Source organism: Watersipora subatra, chromosome 2, assembly GCF_963576615.1.
Source record: "Watersipora subatra chromosome 2, tzWatSuba1.1, whole genome shotgun sequence".
Taxonomy (NCBI): domain Eukaryota; kingdom Metazoa; phylum Bryozoa; class Gymnolaemata; order Cheilostomatida; family Watersiporidae; genus Watersipora; species Watersipora subatra.
The window spans coordinates 28,918,928-28,945,120 of record NC_088709.1 but is presented as its reverse complement, the minus strand read 5'-3'; the positions used below and the strand labels follow the sequence as shown (position 1 = coordinate 28,945,120).

Sequence of the window (26,193 nt, the reverse complement as noted above, 5' to 3'; positions counted from 1 at the left end):
CAACAAAATTCACATTACAGTTATTTGGTATCAAAAAATTCAGCATCTCTTACTCTGTTGTGTTGTAGGTGCCAAATATGTGAAAATGTGATTACAAGCTCTTGAAAGCTCAAAAACGAAAAGGCGCCGTAGATTGGAATCTGTTTATTTCCCTGACGTAGCCATGACAGTTTGGATATTGTCTTGTCTCATGATGTTCTCACGTGACTTGAAAGGCCAATAAAAGGCTCACTATAAAACTTATCGTAGCACTACTTTATGACAACTCTTCGGGTTTTACCGAAGACCCCCGTATCAAATATTGATGCTCGTTACTTCACAGTTTTGTTTCAGCTTGATCTAATCAACAAGTCGTAATCTGATCATGTGACCCAATACTTCGCAAATAATTTCTGCAGCCCTTTTCGATTATCATAAGTGACCAACAGGCTCGTCATGATTATCAGACAATGGTATGTACTCCTTCAAGGCAAGGTTAAAAAATAAAACGAATTTTTGCGGTAAGTTATAAGATATCACTGCTAAAAGTGACAGCGTTACAATGACTATAAAACAGACGCATAAGAACAACAGACATGGTTTTATTGAATGCGTGAAGTATATTTGTGAAAATATTTCGACGAATAAGATTGCATGAAAGTGTAAACAGAAACCATCTATCACAGCTACGTCACAATTGAGCCGTTTTGGAAAGAGAATCCAAACTACGGCAGTTTGGTGTGGCTGTGATTAACTGTTTGTTTTTTAGCTTTTAAGAGCTTGTAAGCACATTCTCAGATATTTTGCACCTACAATACAATGGAGTAAAACATGGTGAATCTTATGATACCAAATAACTGTAATGTGAATTTTGTTGCAAGTCAACCTTTAACTATATAAAACATGATGCTTTTTTGTCCTCGCCTTATTAGGGCAAATTTGTTTTCCGTCTTACGATATCAACAATAATTTCTCTCGAAATTAAAATTTGGCGATTGTTGTACTGGTGATGATGAAATAACAAAAATGTCATAATGCTATGTCAACCTTGCATTTCTGCAAAAAGTAGCATTATTGCTGTAGATGTAGCAAAAATCATTTATTTTAGTTAGACATGATTTATTTACTTACTATCATTGTATCTACTTCAATTATATATTAGTCTAAATTACTCATTTAGGAGATATTCTGCAGCTTCAAGATTAGAGTTTTTTTAACTGTTTCTCTAGGGATTAGTGGTTTTTTGGTATTTTTTACTTTCAATTTATTTTTCTACTAACAGATGCATAAAAGAGGTTTTTGCCATTCGATTTTTTTCTATACTTGAGATTTACATGAACTTTGTTTCCGTGAGTAACTTACAGATTTATAACTATTATATTCATTTTGATGATACATATACTGGAGCTCATCTACTACGATGTGACTACTTTATTTACTCTTAATAATAGAAGCCATCTCTGAGGATGTAAAAATTAAATGAAAATGTTCGCTATCCAAGTCTTAGAAAGTGCGTAAAACTAGATTCACCCTGTAAAGTACTTGAAGGTTGACTTGCAACAATATTCCCATTGCAGTTATTTGATATCAAAAAATTCACCATGTCCTACTCTGCTATGTTGTATGTGTCAAATATCTGTAAATGTGATTACAAGCTCTTGAAAGCTCAAAAATAAACAGTTAATTGTATCCATAAGAAAATGCCGTATATTGGAATCTCTTTCCAAATTGGCTCAAATGGGACATAGTTGAACACGATGGCTTCTGTTTACACCTTCATGCAACCTCATTCATCGAAATATTTTTACAAATATACTTCACACATTCAATACAACCATGTCTACTGTAATCTGTTTCATCATCATTGTAATGCTGTCACTTTGAGCACTCATATCTCAAAACCTACCGTAAAAAAATTGTTTAATCTTTTAACCTTAACTCGAAGGAGTGCATATTATCTTCTGATAAAGATGAGGAGCCTGTTGGACACCTGTGATAGTGAAAAAATGCTGCAGAGATTGTTTGCGCTGTTTGGGAGGGTATATGGGTCACATGATTAGATTACGACTAGATGATTAGACAAAACTGAAGTAAAACTGTAAAATCGTGAGCATCTATATTTGATAAAGGCTTTCTGGGTAGAACCCGAAGTGTTTGTCATAAACTAGTGCTACGAAACGTTTTATATTGAGCCTTTTATTGGCCTTTCTTTTCACTTGATCACATCACGTGTCAAAACAATCACCACAATGTTTGAGTGCGTTGTCGAATTAAAGAGATTCAAAACTACAGCGTTTTCGTGATGGCTACGATTAACTGTTCGCTTTTGAGCTTTTAAGAGCTTGTAATAACATTTTCACATATTTTTCACCTCCAACACAGTAGAGTAAGACATGGTGAATCTGTTGATACCAAATAAATGTAATGTGAATTTTGTTGCAACTCAACCTTTAAGTATTGGTTAGAAATTTTTTTTAACACGACATTTTCCCAAATATTCATCTAGACTTCTTAAAGTTTTCAAAACAAATAATTTAGCTGAATATATTTTTGAGCTAATGGCAGTTGTCTGCATGGCAATTGTCCTCACACGAATATCACTAATCATAACTGCACAGACTGACACACAAATCCCCAAGAATAAGGACCCATTTAGAAAATACTTTAGTCTAGTTCTAGGACTAGTTGGAGTTCTAGTTTCCTACCCGTAATATCACACGTGTACTTCTGATGCTGCTTTTCAACACCGAATGTTTTCTGTTATTTTACATTTATTAGATGTCAAGTCTCTGATCTCATCTCACCACAATGTGATGAGCAAGGTAAATTGTATAGTACAGCCAAAGTAAATTGTTTGGAACTAAGGGTACATGAATCCTTCTCTATGGTGGGCTCTCTATTATAACAGTTTATGTTGTAAAATGGGTAGCAATGACTACAAATATTATTTTTCCTACTTCAAAATTGTTTTATTAACTCTATACTTTTTTTTCAAACTGACAACTTAATTAATTTTCATAAAAGTTCATCTCTTTAATCCCGGGTTAGTATCTGCTCAACTACCACTTTTCTTATTGCCTAAAAGTTGTCTTCTCTTTCCTGTAACAGACTTCTATTACCCAAACAGGCAGCATAAAAGTGCACTGTCAAAATGGATTAGTTGTGTTTATAAATGAATCCTTGGTAGAAATTTTTAATGATAAGCAATAATGTTGGGTGTAAATAATAAATATCAGAACTAATAAATACGTGGACAATAACCTTTCCTGGAACCTGTAGTAATCAGACCAGAGCAAGACTAAAGTGTATCTATATATACATGTATAACTCTCAGTATTTGTGTTTAGTCTGTTATTCTGTGATTAAGTGGTTTAATCTGTCCAGCTACAGCTATTAACACCTTGGAATGAAAAGCTCTAAACATGCTGGATTTAAACTCACGGAGATTGCAAATGCAAGTTTATAAACCAATCATATAACTCCAAGTCTATGAAGGTTCTTACGATTCCATCACTCTTATCATATACTGTATACCCTATTCACAGTTTCACACGCCACATGATGTATTAATTGATACATTGCGCCTTCAGGTTATTAGTTAGTCAATATTTTTGTCTAACTCTATAAAACACCATGCTATTTCGTTCGCGCCATACTAGGGCAAACTTCTTTTCCGCCATACAGTATTAACAAAAATTCATCTCGAAGTTACAATTTGGGTATTTTTGTACTGATTATATATGTTATTAAGAGATATACGGTGCTCACCATCTCAGTTCAGCGTTATGTGTTATGGTGAAAATGGATTCAAAAACAGATAAGTGATTGAATTTTAGTTACAAGTTTGAAGTTTGCTAAAATACATACTAAAACTTTCTTCAAGTATGTGTTTAGTAAGCTAAATTCATTTAAGTTATATTCAGTGTTTATGTTACGCGTCTGTCCCAAAAGTAGAAACCTTTCACGGTACTGCACGTAGTACCTTGTAATGTTACATTTTCTGGCAGGTCAAAACCACAAAATGAACTAAAGTTATTGTAGGTTACTATAGTTACATGTACTAAGGTTAACATATTGTTTTGTTACTATTTTTTAATGATGATGATTTTTGCCAGGAGGTGTTTGAATTAAATAATTACTATGGGTTTCTGTACCACTCTATAAAATATTTTAGTCTAATGATGCCAACACTGAAAAAAATTAAGAGCATATAATTGTATGCCAAATAATTTTTCTTCGTAGCAAAACAGACGATATTTAGCCATTACTCGCTTATTATTTCCCATTTATTTAAACAACTTTACAGTTTTATTTTTCCTCCTAATTCATTTCAACAAAACACTTATTTCATGATATAAAATTTAAAAGTTACAGTGGTTTTGAAAAAGTTTGAAAAACTTTACAGTTGTTTTATTTTTTTTCTTAATTCATTTGAATTGGACAAGAAACACTTTTCTCATGATATGAAGTTTAAAAGTTATAAATGGTAAATAAAAATAAATTTTCTGTCCAGAATCTTTTTTATTATCCGGGCATTCAGTTAGTAGAAGTATATGTAACTGAACCAGCCTCTGAAGCACCTACTTATTGTCTTTTTACATCTAGTTGAACAATCTACAAGGACCGAAAGGAGTCTTTTGAATAAAAGCAGAGCAATAATTTTCTCAAGTTGTAAATATTACATTCAGCACTCATCCTTATCTAGGCAGATGTTACTCAAGCGATTTTTTCTGTACACCAAGTGTATAACAAAGATGTGTTTACCTGCAGTCTATTAGCATAGAACATACAGCATTCTGGTTTTAACTATCCACAATTGGTGGCAGACAAAAATCATGAAGCTGGGAGGGAAAAATAATTTAACAAGTAAATTAGGATTCAGTTGAGCCATTATCTTGTTAGTATAACCTTTGAAGAAAGTTGGTACAAGTGGTCATATACTAGCTTTTTCAGGTTGATTATTTATTTGAGATTAATCAGCTCCCGTGGGAGCCCGTGATTATGGTACTGCCGCTGCGCAAAGATACCCTGCACTACAGGCTTCAGAATACTACATGTACGTACTATATTTAGTAATACAATACAAGTGCATGATGCTTAAGATGATGTTAAAATATACATATTACTTGAGCTGTCACACGAGTAAGTCTATTGCTCTCATGCTTTATCTGTTCTATTTTTAGAAAGCAATCTTAACAAAGCATAGTTACCTCTATGGATGGCTGATGCTACTGTAAACAGGGAAGATAAATCCCAAACTTGAGCCAATATCTATGACATCAGTATCGAGTGTCAATTGTTCCTATAAAACAATGACAAGAGGTGTAGAGCGGTGCGGAGCAGTTCGCTTTCTCCCTACTTCAGCTAGAGACTATGGCGCAATTGACTAACATCATGACATCATGACTATTGCGAGCATTATTGCTGTATTTGCAGTGAAAATCATTTTTTTCAGTTGTAAATTATGTATTTATTTGTTATTATTGATTCTAAGGCATTTTATAAGCCAAAAATTGTCAGGTGGACAACTGTCATTTGATGAAGTATGTACATATTAGTCTAAATTCCTCATATAATTTATACTCTGTAGCTTCAAGATTAGAGCTACTGTTTTCTAGTTGTTTCTTCAAGGGTTAGTTTTCCATTTTTGTTAGATTTTACAGTTAATATTTCACTTCTTCTAATAACAGATACATAAAGAATAAACTTTTTATCTGTTGTTCACTCATCTACTGAACTACTATTATCTCATCCCATCTTAATAGTAGAAACATTTCTAAAGGTTTAAAAAATAAATATGAATGTTGGCTATCCAAGTCTGTAACAGGAAGTAAACTAGATGTACCTCATAAAATACTAAAGTATTTGTTATGAAATTTGCATAAATGAGTGATTTTCAAACATTCAATTAGTCTTATTAATTTAAATTTCTGAAAGTTTCCAAAACAAGTAGTTTAACTGAATATATTTATGAACTAATAGGAATTGTCCATCTGGGAATTGTCTGTCTGGGAGTTGTCGACATAGGAATTGTCCTCACATGGTTATTGTTAGTCATAACTGAACAAACCGGCACACAAATATACAAGGATAATAACCCATTTAAAAATGTTTAGAGCTCTTAGTCTAGTTTCCTACCAGTAATATCACATAATGTACTTTTGATACTGTTTTTAACACAGGATGTTATTTTATATCCATTAGATGACAAGCCACTGATCCCATCTAATGAGCTGAGCAACATAGATTGTATAGTATAGCCAGAGTAGACTGCCTGGTACTGAGTCTACATAAATCCTTCTCCTTGATGGGTGGTAAATTACTACAGTTATCATGGGTAGCTATGGTTACTTTTGTTATTCTGAAATTGTTTTATTAACTTTATATTTTATTTGTAGGGTTCAGAACTTGATTACTTTGTTTTGAGTGTATATTTCCATGATCATTGCTTTGTATCTGCTCTACAACTACTCTCTATTTTCATATTGCCTAATAGTTGTCTTCTCTTACCTATAAATTACTTTTATGACATAACCAGGTAGATGAATTCACAAAAATGGATTAGTCCATTTGTGTAAACGAGTTCAAAAACCTTAATGGAGAGCCAGTTTTAGAGTGACGTCTGCCCCTGTCAACATGATTGTAACCAGCTTGTTACCTGAATGGACACCTACACAGCCAACAGTGACTTACCTGCAAAAAATATGAATTGTATTTTAACCAGAAGGAATAACAACTTTCACACTTTTTTTTTCTTACAAAAAGGATGCTTTTAGCCAATTATATTTATAATATTTGTCACAAAGCTGCTTCCTGTCCACCCTCAAGTTCAAAAGTCATTTTTTCAGACCTCTGCTGTTTTTTATAAATAACAGAGAAATATTGAGAAATGTTTATCTCTCAACAACAACAACAACCAGGACTTCTGTAATACATTCTATAATCCTACAAATCTATTCCTACAAGTAATTCTACAAATCTATAATATTTATCACAAGGTTGCTTCCTGCTTACTTTCAAGTTTAAAGGTCATTCTATTAGACCTCTGCTAGCTCTTACAAATAACAGAGAAATATTGAGAAAGTTTGAGAAATGTTTATCTCTCAACAACCAGTACTTCTGTAATACATTAAATAGTTTTATTGTCATCTTTTATTGAAAAACAAGCAATAATTATGGATGGAAATAACGATAAAATACGCATGAAAAAACTGCTTCACACTGAAGTTGACCTCAGAAACATGAGTTTTGCAGACAGGCATGCTAACCACTACACCACACAGCAACTTTGCCATACTATGGAATTATTGTTGACATACATATTAAACTTGAAAATTTTAATAATGCATTGGACCGTCAGTGCACTGATAGAAAAATATGTGCCTAGACTTCCCCAAAATGCTATAAATATATGTACCTATCCGCATCGCACGGGTATGGAAACACAGCTTATAAACTGTGACAGGTAATGTAGTTGTCTGCCACTTGCCATTAGCCTGGCACAATGCCAATCACTAATTTGACTATGCTAATATCCTTATTGCTAAACTTACTATTAAGAGTTGAGAGAGCAAACTTCAGTGACGATGCATATTTTATGTGTATTCTAACTACATAATGGCTCATATTGCCTACTGAAATCATTGCATCTCGTGTCGCTTAACTGGTAAGATTATTGCCTGATGAACCGGAGGCGGTGAGATCAAATCCAGCATAAAGCATCTGCTTTATGCTGAGTTTTAATAGCTATAGCTAGACAGACTGAACAATGGACTTTGAGATTTATTTATAGCATAAACTGAAGTAAGCTTATAGCATACGCAGAAATAAAAAAACAACTTCAATTAAAAGTTAGAATAGTGAATGTTGTATATGATGATTAAAAGTACATTTTCTGTGCAAAATTCTATTTGTGAAACCTGTCCAATGCCTGGCATTCAGCTAGTCAAATAGACTTTTAGTATCGGCTGCTTAATTTGATTTTTTATAAAATGATTGTAGCGCTGACAGTGTTAGTACTGTATTTCCTTTCTGTATCCATGTTATTTTTACTACCAGAAGTCTTACTAAACTCACGTTTCCTCTACTTTATGTTATCATAACGCACATCAGAGTCCTCAGATATCACTTTTATCACTGAGGGTCATCAGACACTCTAACAATAATCTTTCCTGGAGTAATCAGATCAGAGCCAGACAAAAGTATCTTCATAATTGATGGAGTTTTGATAAGAATAGTTAGTTGCAAACTATTGACTTAAAAACATGGAAATGGTTGATCAATTGCACTAATAGAAGTACAGTATAACTAGCTGGACTCTTCACTTAGGCACAGATGAGTCTTTTGACTAGAAATAGACTGATTTCTTCGTAATCTACAAACATCATATTTAGCATTCACCAACATCTGGGCAGATGCTACCCAAAGGATTATTTTTCTTGTACACTGTGTGAACAAAACAAATTGTGCCTTTTTTGCAATCCATTAGAATAGAACTGATAGTAATCTGCTGGTATATATCTACAATTGGTCGCAGGTGAATATCGTATGTCTGAGAATGAAAAATATTTATAAGAAACAAAAAGAAACAACTATGTCATTAATGTGCTACTAACCATCATAATTAGAGAGTACATAATGATATATTTGGCCATATATTCATCTTTCAGGTCGTAGTTATTTATTTGAGATTAATCAGCTTCCTTGGGAACCTCCATAAATTGCACTTGCCGACGGTGTTTCACGTCGTCAGTGCAGGGTATTGGTATAAGTTTTCAACTAGCAATAACCACGCCTCCGATATACGTCACTGGCTATGGTATTGCCGCTGCGCAAAGATACCCTGCACTACAGGCTTCAGAATACTACATACTCTATATAGTAATACAATACAAGTGCATGATGCTTAAGATGATATTAAAATATACATATTACTTGATTTGTCACATGACTAAGTCTATTGCTCTCATGCTTTATTTGTTCTATTTTTAGAAAGCACTCTTAACAAAGCATGGTTACCTCTATGGGTGGCTGACACTGCTGTAAACAGGGGGGATAAGTCACAAACTTGAGCTAACACCCAGGTCACCAGTATTGCGTGTCAGTCGTTTCTATTAAGCCATTTTTACAATTTTAGGAATTAATTTTATCAAACACGATGGTCAGCAGTTTAGAGCCGTGTGGAACAGTCTGCATTCACCCATATTTCATCGAGTTGCTATGACACGATTGACTAAATGAGCATTTGTGCAGAAAGCAGCATTATTGTTGTAGATGTAACAAACATCATTTATTTCAGTTAGACATTATATATTTACTTACTATCATTGTTTCTACAATAATTCTCAAGCAGGGAAATGTCACTTGCTCAAATATATACGTATTAGTCTAAATTAATCATTTAGGGGATTTTCTGCAGCTTCAATATTAAAGTTGTTTTAACTGTTTTTCTAAGGATTAGTTGTTTTTCTTTAAAAGTTTTTATTTTTAATGTATTTTTCCACTAACAGATGTATAACAAGTTTTTGTCGTTCTATTTCGTCTAAGCTCGAGATTGACATGACTTTTGTTTTCGTGTGTAACTTAAAGATTTATAACTATTATATCCAATTTGATTATACATATACTGGAGCTGATCTACTACGATGTGACAACATCATTCACTCTTAATAATAGAAGCCTTCTCTGAGGATGCAAGAATTAAATAAAAATGTTCGCTATCTTAGAAAGTCTTAGAAAGTGAGTAAAACTATATTCATCCTGTAAAGCACTAAAGTAGTGGTTAGGGAGTTTGCTTAAACGAGTGATTTTTCAAAATATAACTTGGGCTACATCTAAATTTCTGAAAATTTTCAAAACAAATAAGTTAGCTGAATATATTTTTGAACTAATGGCAGTTGTCTGCATGGCAGTTGTCCTCACATGGCTGTCACTAGGTAATCATAACTGCACAGACTGACACCCAAATCCCCAAGAATAAGAACCCATTTAGAAAATACTTTAGTCTAGCTCTAGGACTAGTTGGAGTTTTAGTTTTCTACCCGTAATATCACATGTGTACTTCTGATGCTGTTTTTCACACCGAATGTTTACAGTTATTTTACATCTATTAGATGTCAAGCCTCTGATCTCATCTCACCACAATGAGCTGAGCAAGATAAACTGTATAGTACAGCCAAAGTAGATTGTTTGGAACTAAGTCTACATGCATCCTTCTACATGGTGGGCTCTGTATTACAACAGTTTATGTTGTAAAGTGGGTAGCAATGACTACAAATATTATTTTTCCTACTTCAAAATTGTTTTATTAACTCTATATCTTCTTGGTGGAATTCACAACCTAATTGAATTGCATAGAAAGTACATCTCTTCAATCCTGGTTTAGGGTCTGCTCAACTACCACTTTCTTATTGCCTAAAAGTTGTCTTCTCTTACTTGTAGCTGACTTATATGACCAAACGAGGCGGCATACAAGTGCCCTGTCAAAATGGATTATTTGTGTTTATAAATGAATCCTTTGTCACAATTTTTAATGAAAAGCCATTTCTAGAGTGGCAGCTGCTCTTATCAACCTGGTTGTAACCTACACAGTCAACAATGACTACCCTGTAGAAAATATAAATTATATCTCAGCAAAAAGGAAAACATTTCATACTTGTTCATCTACCAAAAATGAAGCTTCTAACCAGTTAAGCAATTACCTACATTTATAATATTTGTCACAAAACTGCATTCTGTTCACTTCCAAATTTAAAGGTCATCCTATCAGACCTCTGTTATTTCTAAACAGCAACAACCAGGACTGCTGTAATAAATTAATAAATTTTATTGTCATCCTTAATTATAATCAAGCAATAATTCTGGGTGTAAATAATAAACATAAGAACTACTAAATACATAATAGATAGAGTTTTCAGAATCAACTGCTTGATTTCATTTTCTATAAAATTGGTGAAAAGTTGGCAGCATTAGTATTATATTTTTTATTCGTTTGCTCACTATTTTTAATATAATAAATCTTGCTAAACTCACGCTTCTTTTACTTCAGATTATCACAACTCACACCAGAGTCTTTAGATATCACTTTTATCACTGAGTCATCAGACACTCTAACAATAACCTTTCCTGGAACCTTGAGCAATCAGACCAGAGCAAGACCAATGTGTATCTATATATATATATAATTCTCGGTGTTTGTGTTTCCTCTGTTATTCTGTGATTTTGTGGTTTAATTTCTCCAGCTACAGCTATTAACATCTTGGAATGACCAATCATCTAGCCACAAGTCTATGAAGGCTCTTACTATTCCACTGCTCTCACTATTTACTGTATACTCTTTTTCCATCTTCACATGCTAAATGACATATTAATTAATACATTCCGCCTACAGGTTACAATGGCCCTGTTATAAAATATTTTTTGCCTAACTCTATAAAAGGCGATGCTTTTTGGTCTTCGCCATACTAGGCTGAAATTGGCGGAAAAAAAATTTTCCTCGAAGTTAAAACTTGACGATTTTTGTACTGATTGTATAGGCCTCGTCATTAAGAGATATATGGTGCTTGCCATTTCAGTTCAGCGTTATGTGTTATGGTGAAAAAGAATTTGCAAACAGATATGTAATTAAACTTCAATTACAAGTTTACTAAAACATATACTAAAACTTCCTTCAAGTACATGTATGTGTTTAGTAGGGTAAACTCATTTAAGTAAGATTCAGCGTTTATATTATACGTTGGTCTCAAAGGTAAACCGTAGTACATTGTAATGCTACATTTTCTTGCAGTTCATAACCAAAAAATGCATTAAAGTTATTGTAGGTAAGTATAGTTACTAAGGTTAACATATTGTTCTGTTACTATTTTTTAATGATGATGATTTTTACCAGAAAGAAATTGCATTAGATAAGTACTATGGGTTTCTATACCACTCTATATCTTTTGCCTTATCATGTCACGACTGAAATGAACTAAAATCATATAATCGAATACTAAGGAAACTTTTCATTGTAATCGTAGCAAAACAGACTATATTTAGCCTTTACTTGCTAATGATTTAACATTTAAACACCTTTAGAGTTTTATTTTTCCTACTAGTTTATTTTAACAAAACAACTCTTTCATGATATGAAGTTTAAAAGTTAGTTGTTTGAAAAAGTTTGAAAACTTTTACAGTTGTTTTATTTTATTTTAATTCATTTGAACTGGACAAGAAACACTTTTCTTATGATATGAAGTTTAAAAGTTATAAATGGTAAATAAAAATAAATTTTCTGTCCAGAGTCTTTTTCATTACCCGGACGTTCAGTTAGTAGAAGTATATCTAACTGAACCAGCCTCTGAAGCCCCTACTTATAATCTTTTTACATCCAGTTGAATGTTCTACTGAGGCACGAGGGAGTCTTTTAAATAAAAACAGGGCAATAATTTTCTCAATTTGTAAATATTGTATTCAGCACTCATCATTATTTAGGCAGATGTTACCCAAGCGACTTTTTCTGCACACCAAGTGTATAACAAAAATGTGTTTACCTGCAGTCTATTAGCATAAAACTGACTGTATTCTGGTTTTATATATCCACAATTGGTGGCAGACAAAAATCATAAAGCAGAGAGGGAAAAATAATTTAACAAGTAAGTAGGGTTCAGTTGAGCCATTATCTTGTTAGTATAACCTCTGAAGAAAGTTGGTACAATTGATCATAAACTATTGATTATAAACTATTGAAACTGTTGATTATTTATTTGAGATTAATCAGCTCCCGTGGGAACCTCCATAAATTGCACTTGCCGACGGTGTTTCACGTCGTCAGTGCAGGGTATTGGTATAAGTTTTCAACTAGCAATAACCACACCTCCGATATACGTCACTGGCTATGGTATTGCCGCTGCGCAAAGATATCTTCTTCTACAGGCTTCAGAACACTACATACTCTATATAGTAATACAATACAAGTGCATGATGCTTAAGATGATGTTAAAATATACATATTACTTGAGTTGTCACATGACTAAGTCTAATGCTCTCATGATTTATTTGTTCTATTTTTAGAAAGCACTCTAAACAAAGCATGGTTACCTCTATGGATGACTGATGCTACTGTCAACAGGGGAGATAAATCACAAACTTGAGCTAACATTTAGAGCACCAGTATCAAGTGTCAATTGTTCCTACAAAACAGAGTTCGCCAAAATACTAAAAATATATTTAAACTAGCTGTACTACCCGGCGTTGCCCGGGTAGTAAAAAAAGTATTTGCAAAGAAAGTTGATTTGTATTTAACATATAACAACATATGCCATTCTAACTTTCAAACTACATATTAGGACAGAAGTGTTTTTGTGTAATTGGAATAAATTGAGAGAAAAAATAAAAACAACTGTAAAGATTTTTAAATTTTTTCAAACAACGGTAACTTTTAAACTTCATATCATGAGAACAATGTTCTGTGCGGGTCAAATAAATTAAAAAAGTAAAACAACTATAAAAGGGTGAATAACTATATAAATGTGAAATAACTAGCAAGTAATAGCTAAATTAAGTCTGCTTTACTTCGATACAATAAAGGATATTTTGGTAATGATACAATTAATACAAACTGAGAAAACGAAATAAAAGTCCTGAATATGTTGAACTAATAATAACAATTCTTGCATAGAAGTGTTTGAATAACAAAGGTTACTGTTCCACCAGGAGCTATCCATTAAAAGTTTGAATACAACGATACTGGTAGCTCTTGATACTGGTACAAATGTAAAAATTAGATATCATATCGTCTTTGTCTGATCAAACGGAGGGAGAATATCAAGGCTCCTTCTACAAAGATAATACAATTGTTCGCATGAAAAGAATTGACCTTGACCCCGGATATTGCAATTGAATCTTACGAAAAACTGAAAGTAGAAGTTCAACAAAACACCAAAAGGCATCATATTTCATAGAGGTAATAGAGTTCATAGAGCTTCGAATAATACATCATTTACTGTATGCATGCCCTATATGGTATATGATAGCGCCTTAGATCACAACGCCTTGTATAGCTCAGTGGTAGAGCATGTAGAATTAAAACTTTTGGTTGCAATTTGCGTGAGTTCAAGTCCATCAAAGTGCAGAATTTTAATTTTAAGATTTTAATAGCTATAGCTGGACATACACAGACACGGAGAGATACACAAACTTTGAGAAGTACATGTATACACGTTGCCGGGTATTTAAAATCAGCTTATAAACAATGAGAGTTAATGTAGTTGCCTGCCACTTGCTATTAGCCTGGCACATCGCCAATGGCTATTTTGGCTAAGCTTACTAATGAGAACTAACTACTTGCTCTCACGATTGAGCATGCATAAAATTACGCTACTGCTCTCCATGATTTAGCGCTATCCTGTTTCGACGTAACGGAAAGCGGTAGCGTATTTGCACCCATATAATGACATACATTTATATCACTTAGCTAACCCATCAAGCTCGTGTGGTTTAATTGGTAAGAAATTGAAATGCTGAATGGCAGGGCCTGATATTAAGTCCTCTGCAATACGGATTCTTTATTCCAAGTTTTCATAGGTATAGCTGGACACACACAGACAAACAAACTTTGAAAAAATATAAATATTATATAGCATAAACTTAATGAAACTTACAGCACATCTAAAAATAACAAAGCACCTTTAACTAAACAATTAAAAGTTAAAATAGTAAATGCTGTATATGGTGAATATAAGTAAATTTTTGTGTCACATCTGTTATAATTACTTGTATAATTACTTTTGTTATTATAACTAGCCGGACATTCACCTAGTTATAGATAGATTTCCCAGTACTGACTGCTTAATTCCTGGCCATGGTGTTGCCAGAAATTCCTCATGTAATTCCTGATGTCACGCCCATCTCATGAGCTGAGCAACATAAATTGTATAGTATAGCCAAAGTAGACTGCCTGGTAATAAGTCTACATAAATCCTTCTACATGATGGGTGGTAAATTGCTACAGTTATTATGGGTAACAATAAGGTAAAAATTGGTAAAAATATTATTTTTGTTATTTCAAAATTGTTTATCAACCCAATATTAACTCTATATATTCGTAGGATTCCCAAATAATTGCTTTGTTTTTATCTGCTCTACTACCGCTTTTTATCATCATATTGCCTAATAGTTGCCTTCTTTTACTTACATGTAACTGAGTGCTACGATCCAACCAGGCAGCATCATTGTAACTTGTGAAATTAGATTAGCTCATCTAAATAAATGAATTTTTGGCCATAAACTTTAATGAAGAGCCAGTTTTAGAGTGATGTCTGCTCTTGTCAACATGATTGTAACCAGCTTGTTACTTACATGGACACTTACACAGCTAGCAGTTAGCAGCTTGGAGTTAGCAGTTGGCTTTCGTAGAGAGAGGTTGTGCTTTTTTCCACTCTCTCACAGCTTTATGTTAATAACTAAACTTTATCACAGCAACTACTTTACTTAGCATTCTGCTTCAATTGGATTGCTGATTATATTATTCTTGGATATTCTGTACTGCAAGTGGAGGAAGCGAGGGTGGTGATATCTCTATGAGCCACCCTCGAATCGGGTAAGTGCCTAGTACACTTTTCGATATGGGACCTAAAAAGGGAGCAGCTAAATCGACAGAGAATAGTGATCAGGAAGCCGGTCCAAAGCTTATCGACATTGACGAAAAATTAAACCTAATTCTTACTAAGCTTGGTAATATCGAATTTCGTCTCAATTTAATTGAGAGCAAACAGTCCGATTTTGAAAAGTCTCTCAATCACGTTCATCAAGAAAATGAGGGCATTCAACTCAAGCAGAGAGATTTATCCAAATCCATAGTAGAAATAGAATCTAAAATCGGTAAACTGGAAGGCTTAGAGTCTCGAATTGAAGCAGCAGAGTATGCTGAAAGAGCAAAATGTGTCGAGTTAAATGGGATTCCATATGATAAATCGGAAAATCTGAACCTTGCTTATCAGAAATTGCTAAGTTCCTTAAAATCTGATAAATTACCTACCACCATCGACAAGATATACCGCATTAGACAAAGCAAGCGCATCATCATAAAGTTCACCCAAACCAATCAGCGCAATGAGTTCTTCCAGCAATATCGAAAAAACATTCAATCCCTCTCAGCACTTGGTTTCAAAGAAACAGGAAGGATCTATATCAATGAAGTATTGAGTCGTGCTCAAAGCACACTTTTCTGGAAAACCCGGCAATTTAAAGTGGAATACAACTATAAATATGTGTGGACATCTAATCAAAGAATATATCTGCGTAAAACTCCTGACTCGGATGCCATCCCTATAAACTCTGAAGACGATTTAGAAACGCTAAAACTTCTTTAAATACTCCAGTGAACTTTTACTACTGAGCTTCCTGGCAAAATGGCAGATTCTGAATTGGATTTAGATCTAGATTGTCATGGATACTGTATTAATGATTTTTTGTTCAGCCAGAGTTTCTTCGCTGACAAACTTTCAATACTTAACGTGAACTGCCAGAGCCTTAGAAATAAATTTTTTCTTTTTGAACAATTTCTGGCATGTTGTAATGTTCCTTTTGATGTTATTTGTGTAACAGAAACATGGCTGAATGATGACGAGACAAAATTTTTTGAAATTTCAAATTACACTTTTTCAGGTGCGCAACGTGCTTCACGCGGAGGTGGAGCTGGGATCTATGTGCGAGATGGCATTGGTGTGGAGGTGTTGCCGGCTGTGGACATTGCTGGGTCTGACACTCATTCTGTTGGACTGCATTTTGGTGTTTATGCTTCACCTATTATTCTAACTGTGATTTATCGGCAGCCCAGCGCAGGTGTTGCTGAATTTCTTGATGATCTTGAACGCCACATTTCTTCTTCTCACGCAAGTAATCACATCATTGCTGGTGATATCAACATTGATTATTTAGACAATTCTAGTGATGACTATGCCAACTTGTTAGCAACTTACTGTTTTTATAACACTATAACTATTGCAACCCACCATTTTAAGCCCTCAAACAAATGGACGTGCTTGGATCACATTTTGACAAACTTTGTTAGTCCGACAGTGACATCTGGAACTATAAGCGCAGACTTTAGTGACCACTTGCCCACATTTTCATTTTTTCACAAATTTAAAAATAATCAACCCATCTCCCGAAAAACTATTAATTCATATCCTGTAATTGATTATAAAAGTCTAAGAATCATGCTTGAAAACACTAATTGGGACAAAATCTTTTCAAATGATGTCGATTACTTCTATAACGCTTTTTTTGACAAATTATCTGATTGTTCCCAGAAATGTAAATACCAAAAATCAGTAAACACTAAATCTAATCAAACTTTCTTAAAGCCATGGATGACTGAAAACCTTTTGTTGAGCATTAAAAAGAAATATCGTCTTCATAGAAAACTTCAATCTAACCCACTCAATTTAAAATTGAAGTGCCAATATAACAAACTTAGAAACGATGTTAGCAGGAATTTGAGGGACTCCAAATATAATTATTTTTCACAAGCTTTCAATAGCTGCACCAGCTCAAAGCAGATTTGGCAGCTTGTAAACTATGAGCTTCTAGGAAAACAAAAGACAAATAGCCATAAACAGCCTTCTAAACTGATTTGTTATCTTAATCCTGATGAACTAGCCATAACGGATGTTGAAAAAGCTAATGAGCTCAATTCCTTTTTTAGTAATATTGGTAAAAGACTGGCCTTGAAATTTGTAAACTTAGTACCTCAACCCCCTATCCAAAATCAAGCATTGTGGCTTGAAAATAATGCTGGTGAAGCTTTTGAATTCCAATACATCGATATAACTGGTTTATTAAAAATTGTAGATACAATAAATTCAAACAAAGCCTCTGGCCTAGATCAAATTTCTGCTAAATTTATGAAATCGGTTTCACAGAGTATTGCTTACCCTTTATGTAAGATTTTTAACAAATCACTAGAGACTGGGAAGGTACCTGATGCACTTAAAAAAGCTAAAATATTACCTTTGCACAAAGGGGGTTCTTTAAATGAATGCGGTAATTTTCGTCCAATTTCAATTCTACCAGTCTTTAGTAAAATATTGGAAAAACTTGTTAATCAACAAATTGTTGATTATTTAGAAAATAAATCACTTTTATATAAAAACCAATTTGGATTCAGAAGAGCTAGAGGCACATCTGATGCCATCTCAACTTTTACTAACCAAATTCTAGAATCGTTTGACCGAAGTGAATGTGTTATAGGAATTTTTATAGATTTCAGGAAGGCCTTTGATACGATCGATCACGCAATATTATTTAAAAAACTAGAGCAATTTAATTTTAGTGAGTTAACCATCAGATGGATACAAAGCTATTTAACCCGCCGAACCCAAACAACAAAAATTAATGATACTTTTTCTAACGCTGACAATTTGACTTGTGGCGTACCTCAGGGCTCGGTGCTAGGCCCGACTTTATTCTTAATTTACATAAATGATCTTTGTGATTGTTTAACTCATCTAACTCCTATATTGTATGCTGATGATACCAATTTGTTTATGAGTTCAAAGAACCTAAACGACGATTTACCTAAAGTCCAATCTGATCTTGAAAAACTAGCTGATTGGTGTCAAACGAACAAATTAACCATTAACTTTGACAAAACCTGTTTTACTGTTTTTAAAAATTACCAGAGCAAAATTAAATTTGATCAGCCTATTCTTTTTAATAACACTTTTATTAAAGCAATTGATGAAGTCAAATTTCTTGGAGTGTCAATTGATAAAAATTTGAACTGGTCTTCCCACGCTCGTAAGCTTTTATTAGATTTACGGCCTATATCAGGCATCTTTTACCGCATAAGTGCTTTCATTCCAAAAAAATTGCTGATTATGCTTTATTACACACTTATTCACTCCAAATTATGCTATTCAATAGAAACTTATGGCAATGCATCCAAAATTCATCTTAGCAAAATAATACAGTTTCAAAAGAAAATTGTCAGAATCATTAACCGTAAGCCATTTGGATTTCCAACAAACGATTTATTTAAAACCTCTGATATTTTAACTATTGATAAATTGCATAAATATAAGTTGCTTATTCAAGCCCATAAATTATTTTACTCAAAATGTGATCCAGCACTACCATTTTATAATACTCGTCATCAATTACTTTCTCTTCCCGTACCTAATCATCTAACTTTAGCCGGTCAACGATCCTCAAACTTTGCAACACCTGCGCTGTGGAATCGACTACCTAATTCAATAAGATCAATAAAATGTCTCGGTAAATATAAGGTGGAACTGAGGCACCATCTCCAGTCTGGAGAGTGAGTGTTACGGTCTGGTTTTTGTGCTGCTGACTCGGGCTCGCGTACCACTGGCTTTGCCATTTCGCAATGGGCCCCATCATCATTTCTTACTTATTGTTATTTTTTCACGCATTGGTTAATTATATTTTGTCTCGAGTATTAATTCAATTGTGTAATCTTTAAAGGTGAAATAAAACACACACACACACACACACACACACACACACACACAGCCAACATGACAGTCACCTGCAGAAAATATGATTTGTATTTTGACAAAAAGGAAAAGCAAATTTGACATGTTTTTCCCACAAAAATATTTTTGTTACAAATCTATAATATTTATCACAAGGTTGCCTCCTGCTTACTTTCAAGTTTAAAGGTCATTCTATTAGACCTCTGCTACCTCTTACAAATAACAGAGAAATATTGAGAAAGCTTGAGAAATGTTTATCTCTCAACAACAACCAGGACTTCTGTAATACATTAAATAGTTTTATTGTCATCCTTTACTGAAAGCCAATAATTATGGATGAGAATAATAAACATAAGAGCTGCAAAAATCTATATAAATAAATGTTTTAATTGGTGGTTTTAGTATTTGTTGGTTTGATTGTCTGTCATATGTCTAGTTATAACGATAAGATACGAATGCATGAACCGCTTTTAACCGGAACTAAACTCAGAGACAAGTTTAGTGGACGTGCCCACTAACCACCACGCCAAGCAGCCACTTTGCCATACTACAGAATAATTGCGGACGCATTTGTTACACCTCCAATCTTTACTGGTGCATGGGACTGTCAGTGTACTAAAAAAATATGCGCCGAAAGTTCCCAAAAATGCTATAAATATATGTATACTAGCCAAATGCTCTGTGTTGCATGAGTATTAACAAACAACTTGTAAACAGTGGCAGGTAATGCAGTTGTCTGCAACTTACCCATATCCTGGCACATTGCCAATGACTAATTTGAGTATGCTAATATTTTTATTGCTAAACTTACTAATAAGAGCAAGCTTTAGTGACGTTGCATAACGCAGAGCGCTTCGTGTATTTTAACTTACTATTGCATCAATAGCTGGACCTTTCACTTGGGCACAACGGGGTCTTTTGAATTAAAACAGCCTGATTTCTTCATAAGCTACAGACATCATATTTAGCATTCACCAGCAGCTGGGGAGATGCTACCCAAGAGATTATTTTTGTACACTGTGCGTATAAAACAAAATGTGCATTTTCCTTAAATCTATTAGCATAGAACTGATAGTATTCTGCTTTTATATATCTACAATTGGTTACAGGTAAATATCGTATGTCTGAGAATGAAAAAACTTCATAAGAAACAATTACGTCATTAATGTGCTGCTCACCATCATAATTCCGCAACACACAATGACATAATTGGTAATGTATTCATTCTTCAGGTCTGAGTTAGTTATTTGAGATTAATCAGCTCCCATGGGAGCCTCCATAAATTGCACTTGCCGACGGTGTTTCACGTCATCAGTGCTGGGTATTGGTATAAGTTTTCAACTAGCAATAACCACGCCTCTGATATACGTCACTGGCTATGGTATTGCCGCTGCGCAAAGATACCTTCCTCTACAGGCTTCAGAATACTACATACTTTATATAGTAATACAATACAAGTGCAGGATGCTTAAGATGATGTTAAAATATACATATTACTTGAGTTGTCACATGACACTAAGTCTATTGCTCTCATGCTTTATTTGTTCTATTTTTAGAAAGCACTCTTAACAAAGCATGGTTACCTCTATGGATAGCTGACACTGCCATAAACAGGGGAGATAAGTCACAAACTTGAGCCAACATTTAGGACACCAGGATTCAGTGTTAATTTTTTATGAAACAAATTCAAAAGTCTAAGCATGAAGTTTATTAAAAACAAGGCAAGAGGTATAGAGTGGTACGGAACAGTGTGCATCCAACCGCAATTCAGCAAGAAACTACAATACGGTTGACTAACTAGTTAGTGGTCACGCACAACTCTTGTTATGATGTTGTGACAAAAATCATTTATTTCCATTAGACATTATGTATGGTATTTACCTGCTATCCTTGATTTTAGGACCATACCAAAGTTAATTGTCTATTTGGACAATTGCCAAGTAGACACTTAACTTTGGTAAAAATATATTGATCTAAATAACTTGCCAAGTTCTTATTCTACAGCTTCAGTACTAGAATCATTGTTTTCCAGCTGTTTTTTGAACCCTTTAAACCCTAACGACAGTTACTCCGGCACTGCATAAGGTGTGTCAGAAACCCTAGCAGCCGGAGTACCGGCATTTACAAAGCTCTGTTTACAAAAGCTGTTTCGAAGTAACAGCGTAAACCAATCAAATTAATTTTTGCACAGGATGTCAGACTAGAGATTTCACCTCCATTTGTAACAGTTTTCAAATATCTTTATGTACTTCTTACGTTATAATAACAAGTTTGGCTAGAACAATATAGCAAAAAGTTGAGATGATGTGAAATTCTTGATCTTAGTATCATCCATCCTTCCCTGCAAACAACCCTTATTACATTTGTCATTTCATAGTTGAAATCTTTTGTGTTTCATGTTTATATTTAATTAGTTCTTGCTCACAACCTGTTTAGTGTGTTTTCTGTCTTTTTGTTGTAGATCGCCTAGGCAACGGGCTTTGATATCATATGAATTTGTCAGCTACAGTAATACAAACTGTTATTTTCTCACTACAATGTCTGCAATCTAACAATTACCACCACAATCGTACAGCATACAAGAAACATAACATTACATGGTCATGGATGATTGTGATAAATTGAATCATTTTATGATACTAACTATATTTTTCCTATCTATATGATGATTAACATGTGCTCAATAAAATATCATGAGCGCATTTAGATATATTTAATAAGTTTAAAAACTTCCGATCATTCGGAGAATTGTCCAGGGTTACTGACACACATTGATAAGAATGGCCAAAGTTCAAAGGGTTAAGGATCAGCTTTCTTTTTTGGTAGTTTTAATTTTTAACATTTTTTTAATAACAGATATATGAAAAAATAAAGTTTTTGTCTTTGATTTTGTTTATACTAAAATTTTATATGATTTTTGTTTCCGCTGTGCAACTTACAGATTTGTAGCTATCGTGTAGATGATACATATACTGGAGCTCATCCAATAGAATATTAGTACTTAATTTAGTCTTAAAAGTAGCTAATATTTCTAAGAGTTTGGAAAATAAATGAAAAGTTTGCTATCCAAGTCTAACACAGGAAGCTAAACTAAATTCTGCCATCAAGTACGAAAGTACTAGCTAGGAAATTTTCATCAACATATAATTTTCAAAAGTAAAATTAAGACTGTTCATCTAAATTTCTGATGATTTCTAAAGCAAGCAGTTTGAATGAACACATTTTTAAATATGGACATCTTCGTCACGGTGGAAGATGTTCATACTAGCATTAGCTCGCTTGGCAGTTTTCCGTCTGGGAATTGTCTGCTTGGGAGTTGTCTTCCCATGATTGTTAGTCATAACTGCACAGACCAGCACAAAGCTGCAAGGATAAGAAACCATTTAGGAAAGGTTTTGAGGTCTAGGTCCATATATTATGGATATATTCAAACTACAGTGAGACATGGATAACTCGCCCTCGGATATATCGAACACATGGTTAACTCGAATGGATTTGCTTGGTCCGTGCCACGCAATGATAAATGGCTTTATATAACTCGACCTCTGCACCGTTAACTCGAACAGTTTTTTGCCGAATTCACAAATGTGGTTTCCGTTCAATTTATTTCGAAGGAGTTTCCACTAGTCGCGGAGCTGAGACTAATCTGCTTTCTTAACGAAAGCGCTTTTTATATGCGTATAGTGTACATATAATTTCCCCCATACCGTATAATGGAACCGAAAAAAAATCGTATAAAAAGGATTAATAGGGTCGCTAAGACGTTCGCTTAGTTAAGGCCAAGCTGTAAACGTTAGAAGGTATTAGCGATAAAAATTTAATAAAGATAGACACAGCATGCAAAATACATATTGTAACAGTGATTATATGCGGATACATAAAGATAAAATGTCACAAATAGGCTCGTGGCTTGGCGTCCGCTACAACAGACATCCGCTTTACGATGGCATCACGCAAGCAAAGAAAAGCGTGGAAACCTTCTGACAAACTTAAAGTACTCGAGGAAATCGAAGCAGGACAAAAGCTATCAGCATTATTAAAATGAGAAAATCTTCCAAAAAGTACAGTGTCAACATGGATTAAACAAAAAGAAAGAATAAGATCGTTATGTGACCAAAATTCATCAAGGTTAAGAGATCGTTCAACGTCGCACGATGATTTGGATGGTGTATTATTGACTTGGCTTAAACAAGTGCGTAGTGAAGGCATACCTATTGATGGGCCAATTTTGTTAGAAAAGGCTAACAAGTTTTTAAGGACTATAATAACTGTTTAAAATCTATTTCTACAATAAGTCACACTGTTGATCTTTGTCAAAAAAATACCTTGTCACAGATTACACTCGATAAGTTTTTTAAATGAAACAACTGATCAGATGTAAAGCATGCTTTTGTGCATTGGTCATAAATGTTTACTTATGTCCAGTTTTTAAAATTATCAGAAAGATTAGATATTTCTCTATTGGGCTGAGATTTGTTTGCAGTTTTAGGTGATGTGACTGACAAGACGTTTTAAGATTAAAATTGGCAAAATTGATCTTGAGTAAAACACTCAGGAGAGAAAATGTCTTCGGAGCGTTTTAACCGTGATTAGGTTTTGCCAATTTTAATCTGAAAAAGTTCTGGCAGTCACATCACCTAAAACAACACACAAATCTCAAGTGTATAAAAATATCTATACTTTCTAATAAATACTTTAAAACTCTACATCAGATGCCCTTTAACTTACAACAAACAACCTATACCCTAGTTTTATATATACATGTAGTTTGTATATGTATCTACTGATAAATACATTCACTTGTGACTGTGCTCTTATAACTCGAACGCTCTGATAACTCAAACACTTTCGCTCGGTCCCGTGAGGTTTGAGTTATCCATGTTTCACTGTATAATATTCAACCCATGTAGGGTCAACTATAGAATCAGTTGATACAATTTCAAATGTCATGTTTGTTTGGCTCTGAGTTACTTATTTGAGATTATTCAGCTCCCGTGGAAGCCTTCATAAATTGCACTTGCCGACGGTGTTTCACGTCGTCAGTGCAGGGTATTGGTATAAGTTTTCAACTAGCAATAACTACGCCTCCGATATACGTCACTGGCTATGGTACTGCCGCTGCGCAAAAATACCTTCCTTTACAAACTTCAGAATACTACATTCTCTATATAACAATACAATACATGTGCATGATGCTTAAGGTGGTGTTAAAATATGCATATTACTTGAGCTGTCACATGACTAAGTCTATTGCTCTCATGCTTTATTTGTTCTATTTTTAGAAAGCATTCTTAACAAAGCATGGTTACCTCTATGGATAGCTGACACTGTTGGAAACAAGGGAGATAAATCACAAACTTGAGCCAACATTTAGAGCACCAGTATTGAGTGTCAATTGCTCCTATTAAACAGAGTTCCCAAAAATGCTACAAATATATTTATACTAGCTGTACTACCCGGCGTTGCCCGGGTAATAAAAAAAGTATGTGCAAAGAAAGTTGATTTGTATTTAACATATAACAACATTTGCCATTCTAACTTTCAAACTACATATTAGGACAGAAGTGTTTTGCGTAGTTGAAATAAATTGAGAGAAAAAATAAAAACAACTGTAAAGGTTTTTAAATTTTTTCAAACAACAGTAACTTTTAAACTTCATATCATAAGAAAAATGTTTTGTGCAGGTCAAATAAATTAAAAAAGAAAAACAACTATAAAAGGTTTTAACTATGAAATAATTAGCAAGTAATAGCTAAATTAAGTCTGCTTTACTTCGATACAATAAAGGATATTTTGGTAATGATACAATTAATACAAACTGAGAAAACGAAATAAAAGTCCTGAATATGTTGAACTAATAATAACAATTCTTGCATAGAGGTGTGTGTATAAAAAGGTTACTGTTCCACCAGGAGCTATCCATTAAAAGCTTGAATACAACGATACTGGTAGCTATTGATACTGGTACAAATGTAAAAATGAGATATCATATCGTCTTTGTCTGATCAAACGGAGGGAGAACGTCGAGGCTCCTCCTACAAAGATAATACAATTGTCCGCATGAAAAGAATTGGCCTTGACCCCGGATATTGCAATTGAATGTTACAAAAAACTGAAAGTAGAAGTTCAACAAAACACCAAAATGCCTCATATTTCATAGAGGTAATAGAATTCATAGAGTTTCAAATAATACATCGTTTACCGTATGCATGCCCTATATGGTATATGATAGCGCCTTAGAACACAAAGCCTTATATAGCTCAGTGGTAGAGCATGTGGTTTTAAAACTTTTGGTTGCAATTTGCGTGAGTTCAAGTCCATCAAAGTGCAGAATTTTAATTTTAAGATTTTAATAGCTATAGCTGGACATACACAGACACGGAGAGATACACAAACTTTGAGAAGTACATATATATACACGTTGCCGAATATTAAAAATCAGCTTATAAACAATGAAAGTTAATGTAGTTGCCTGCCACTTGCTAGTAGCCTGGCACATTGCCAATGGCTATTTTGGCTAAGCTTACTAATGAGAACTAACTACTTGCTCTCACAATTGAGCATGCATAAAATTACGCTACTGCTCTCCATGATTTAGCGCCATCCTGTTTCGACGTAACGGAGAGCAGACCGGTAGCGTATTTGCATTCATATAATGACATACATTTATATCACTTAGCTAACCCATCAAGTTCATGTGGATTAATTGGTAAGAGATTGAAATGCCGAACGGCAT

At 33.9% G+C, this 26,193-nt stretch overlaps 1 protein-coding gene and 4 non-coding genes across 5 annotated transcripts; 1 reads left to right on the top strand and 4 right to left on the bottom strand.

The window, feature by feature from the left end:
• Positions 1-8,678: 8,678 nt before the first annotated feature.
• On the bottom strand, positions 8,679-8,818 carry LOC137388963 (U4 spliceosomal RNA). Its single transcript, XR_010978052.1, has one exon. It is a non-coding gene; the product is annotated as a U4 spliceosomal RNA (small nuclear RNA).
• Positions 8,819-12,736: 3,918 nt separating this feature from the next.
• Positions 12,737-12,877, bottom strand: LOC137388964 (U4 spliceosomal RNA). Its single transcript, XR_010978053.1, has one exon. It is a non-coding gene; the product is annotated as a U4 spliceosomal RNA (small nuclear RNA).
• Positions 12,878-15,581: 2,704 nt separating this feature from the next.
• Positions 15,582-16,328, top strand: LOC137388108 (uncharacterized). Its single transcript, XM_068074619.1, has one exon. It carries the CDS (start codon positions 15,582-15,584, stop codon positions 16,326-16,328), a length of 747 nt encoding a protein of 248 aa, XP_067930720.1.
• A 4,390-nt stretch (positions 16,329-20,718) lies between these two features.
• LOC137388967 (U4 spliceosomal RNA) lies at positions 20,719-20,859 on the bottom strand. Its single transcript, XR_010978056.1, has one exon. It is a non-coding gene; the product is annotated as a U4 spliceosomal RNA (small nuclear RNA).
• A 3,587-nt stretch (positions 20,860-24,446) lies between these two features.
• Positions 24,447-24,587, bottom strand: LOC137388971 (U4 spliceosomal RNA). Its single transcript, XR_010978060.1, has one exon. It is a non-coding gene; the product is annotated as a U4 spliceosomal RNA (small nuclear RNA).
• Between the last annotated feature and the right edge of the window lie 1,606 nt (positions 24,588-26,193).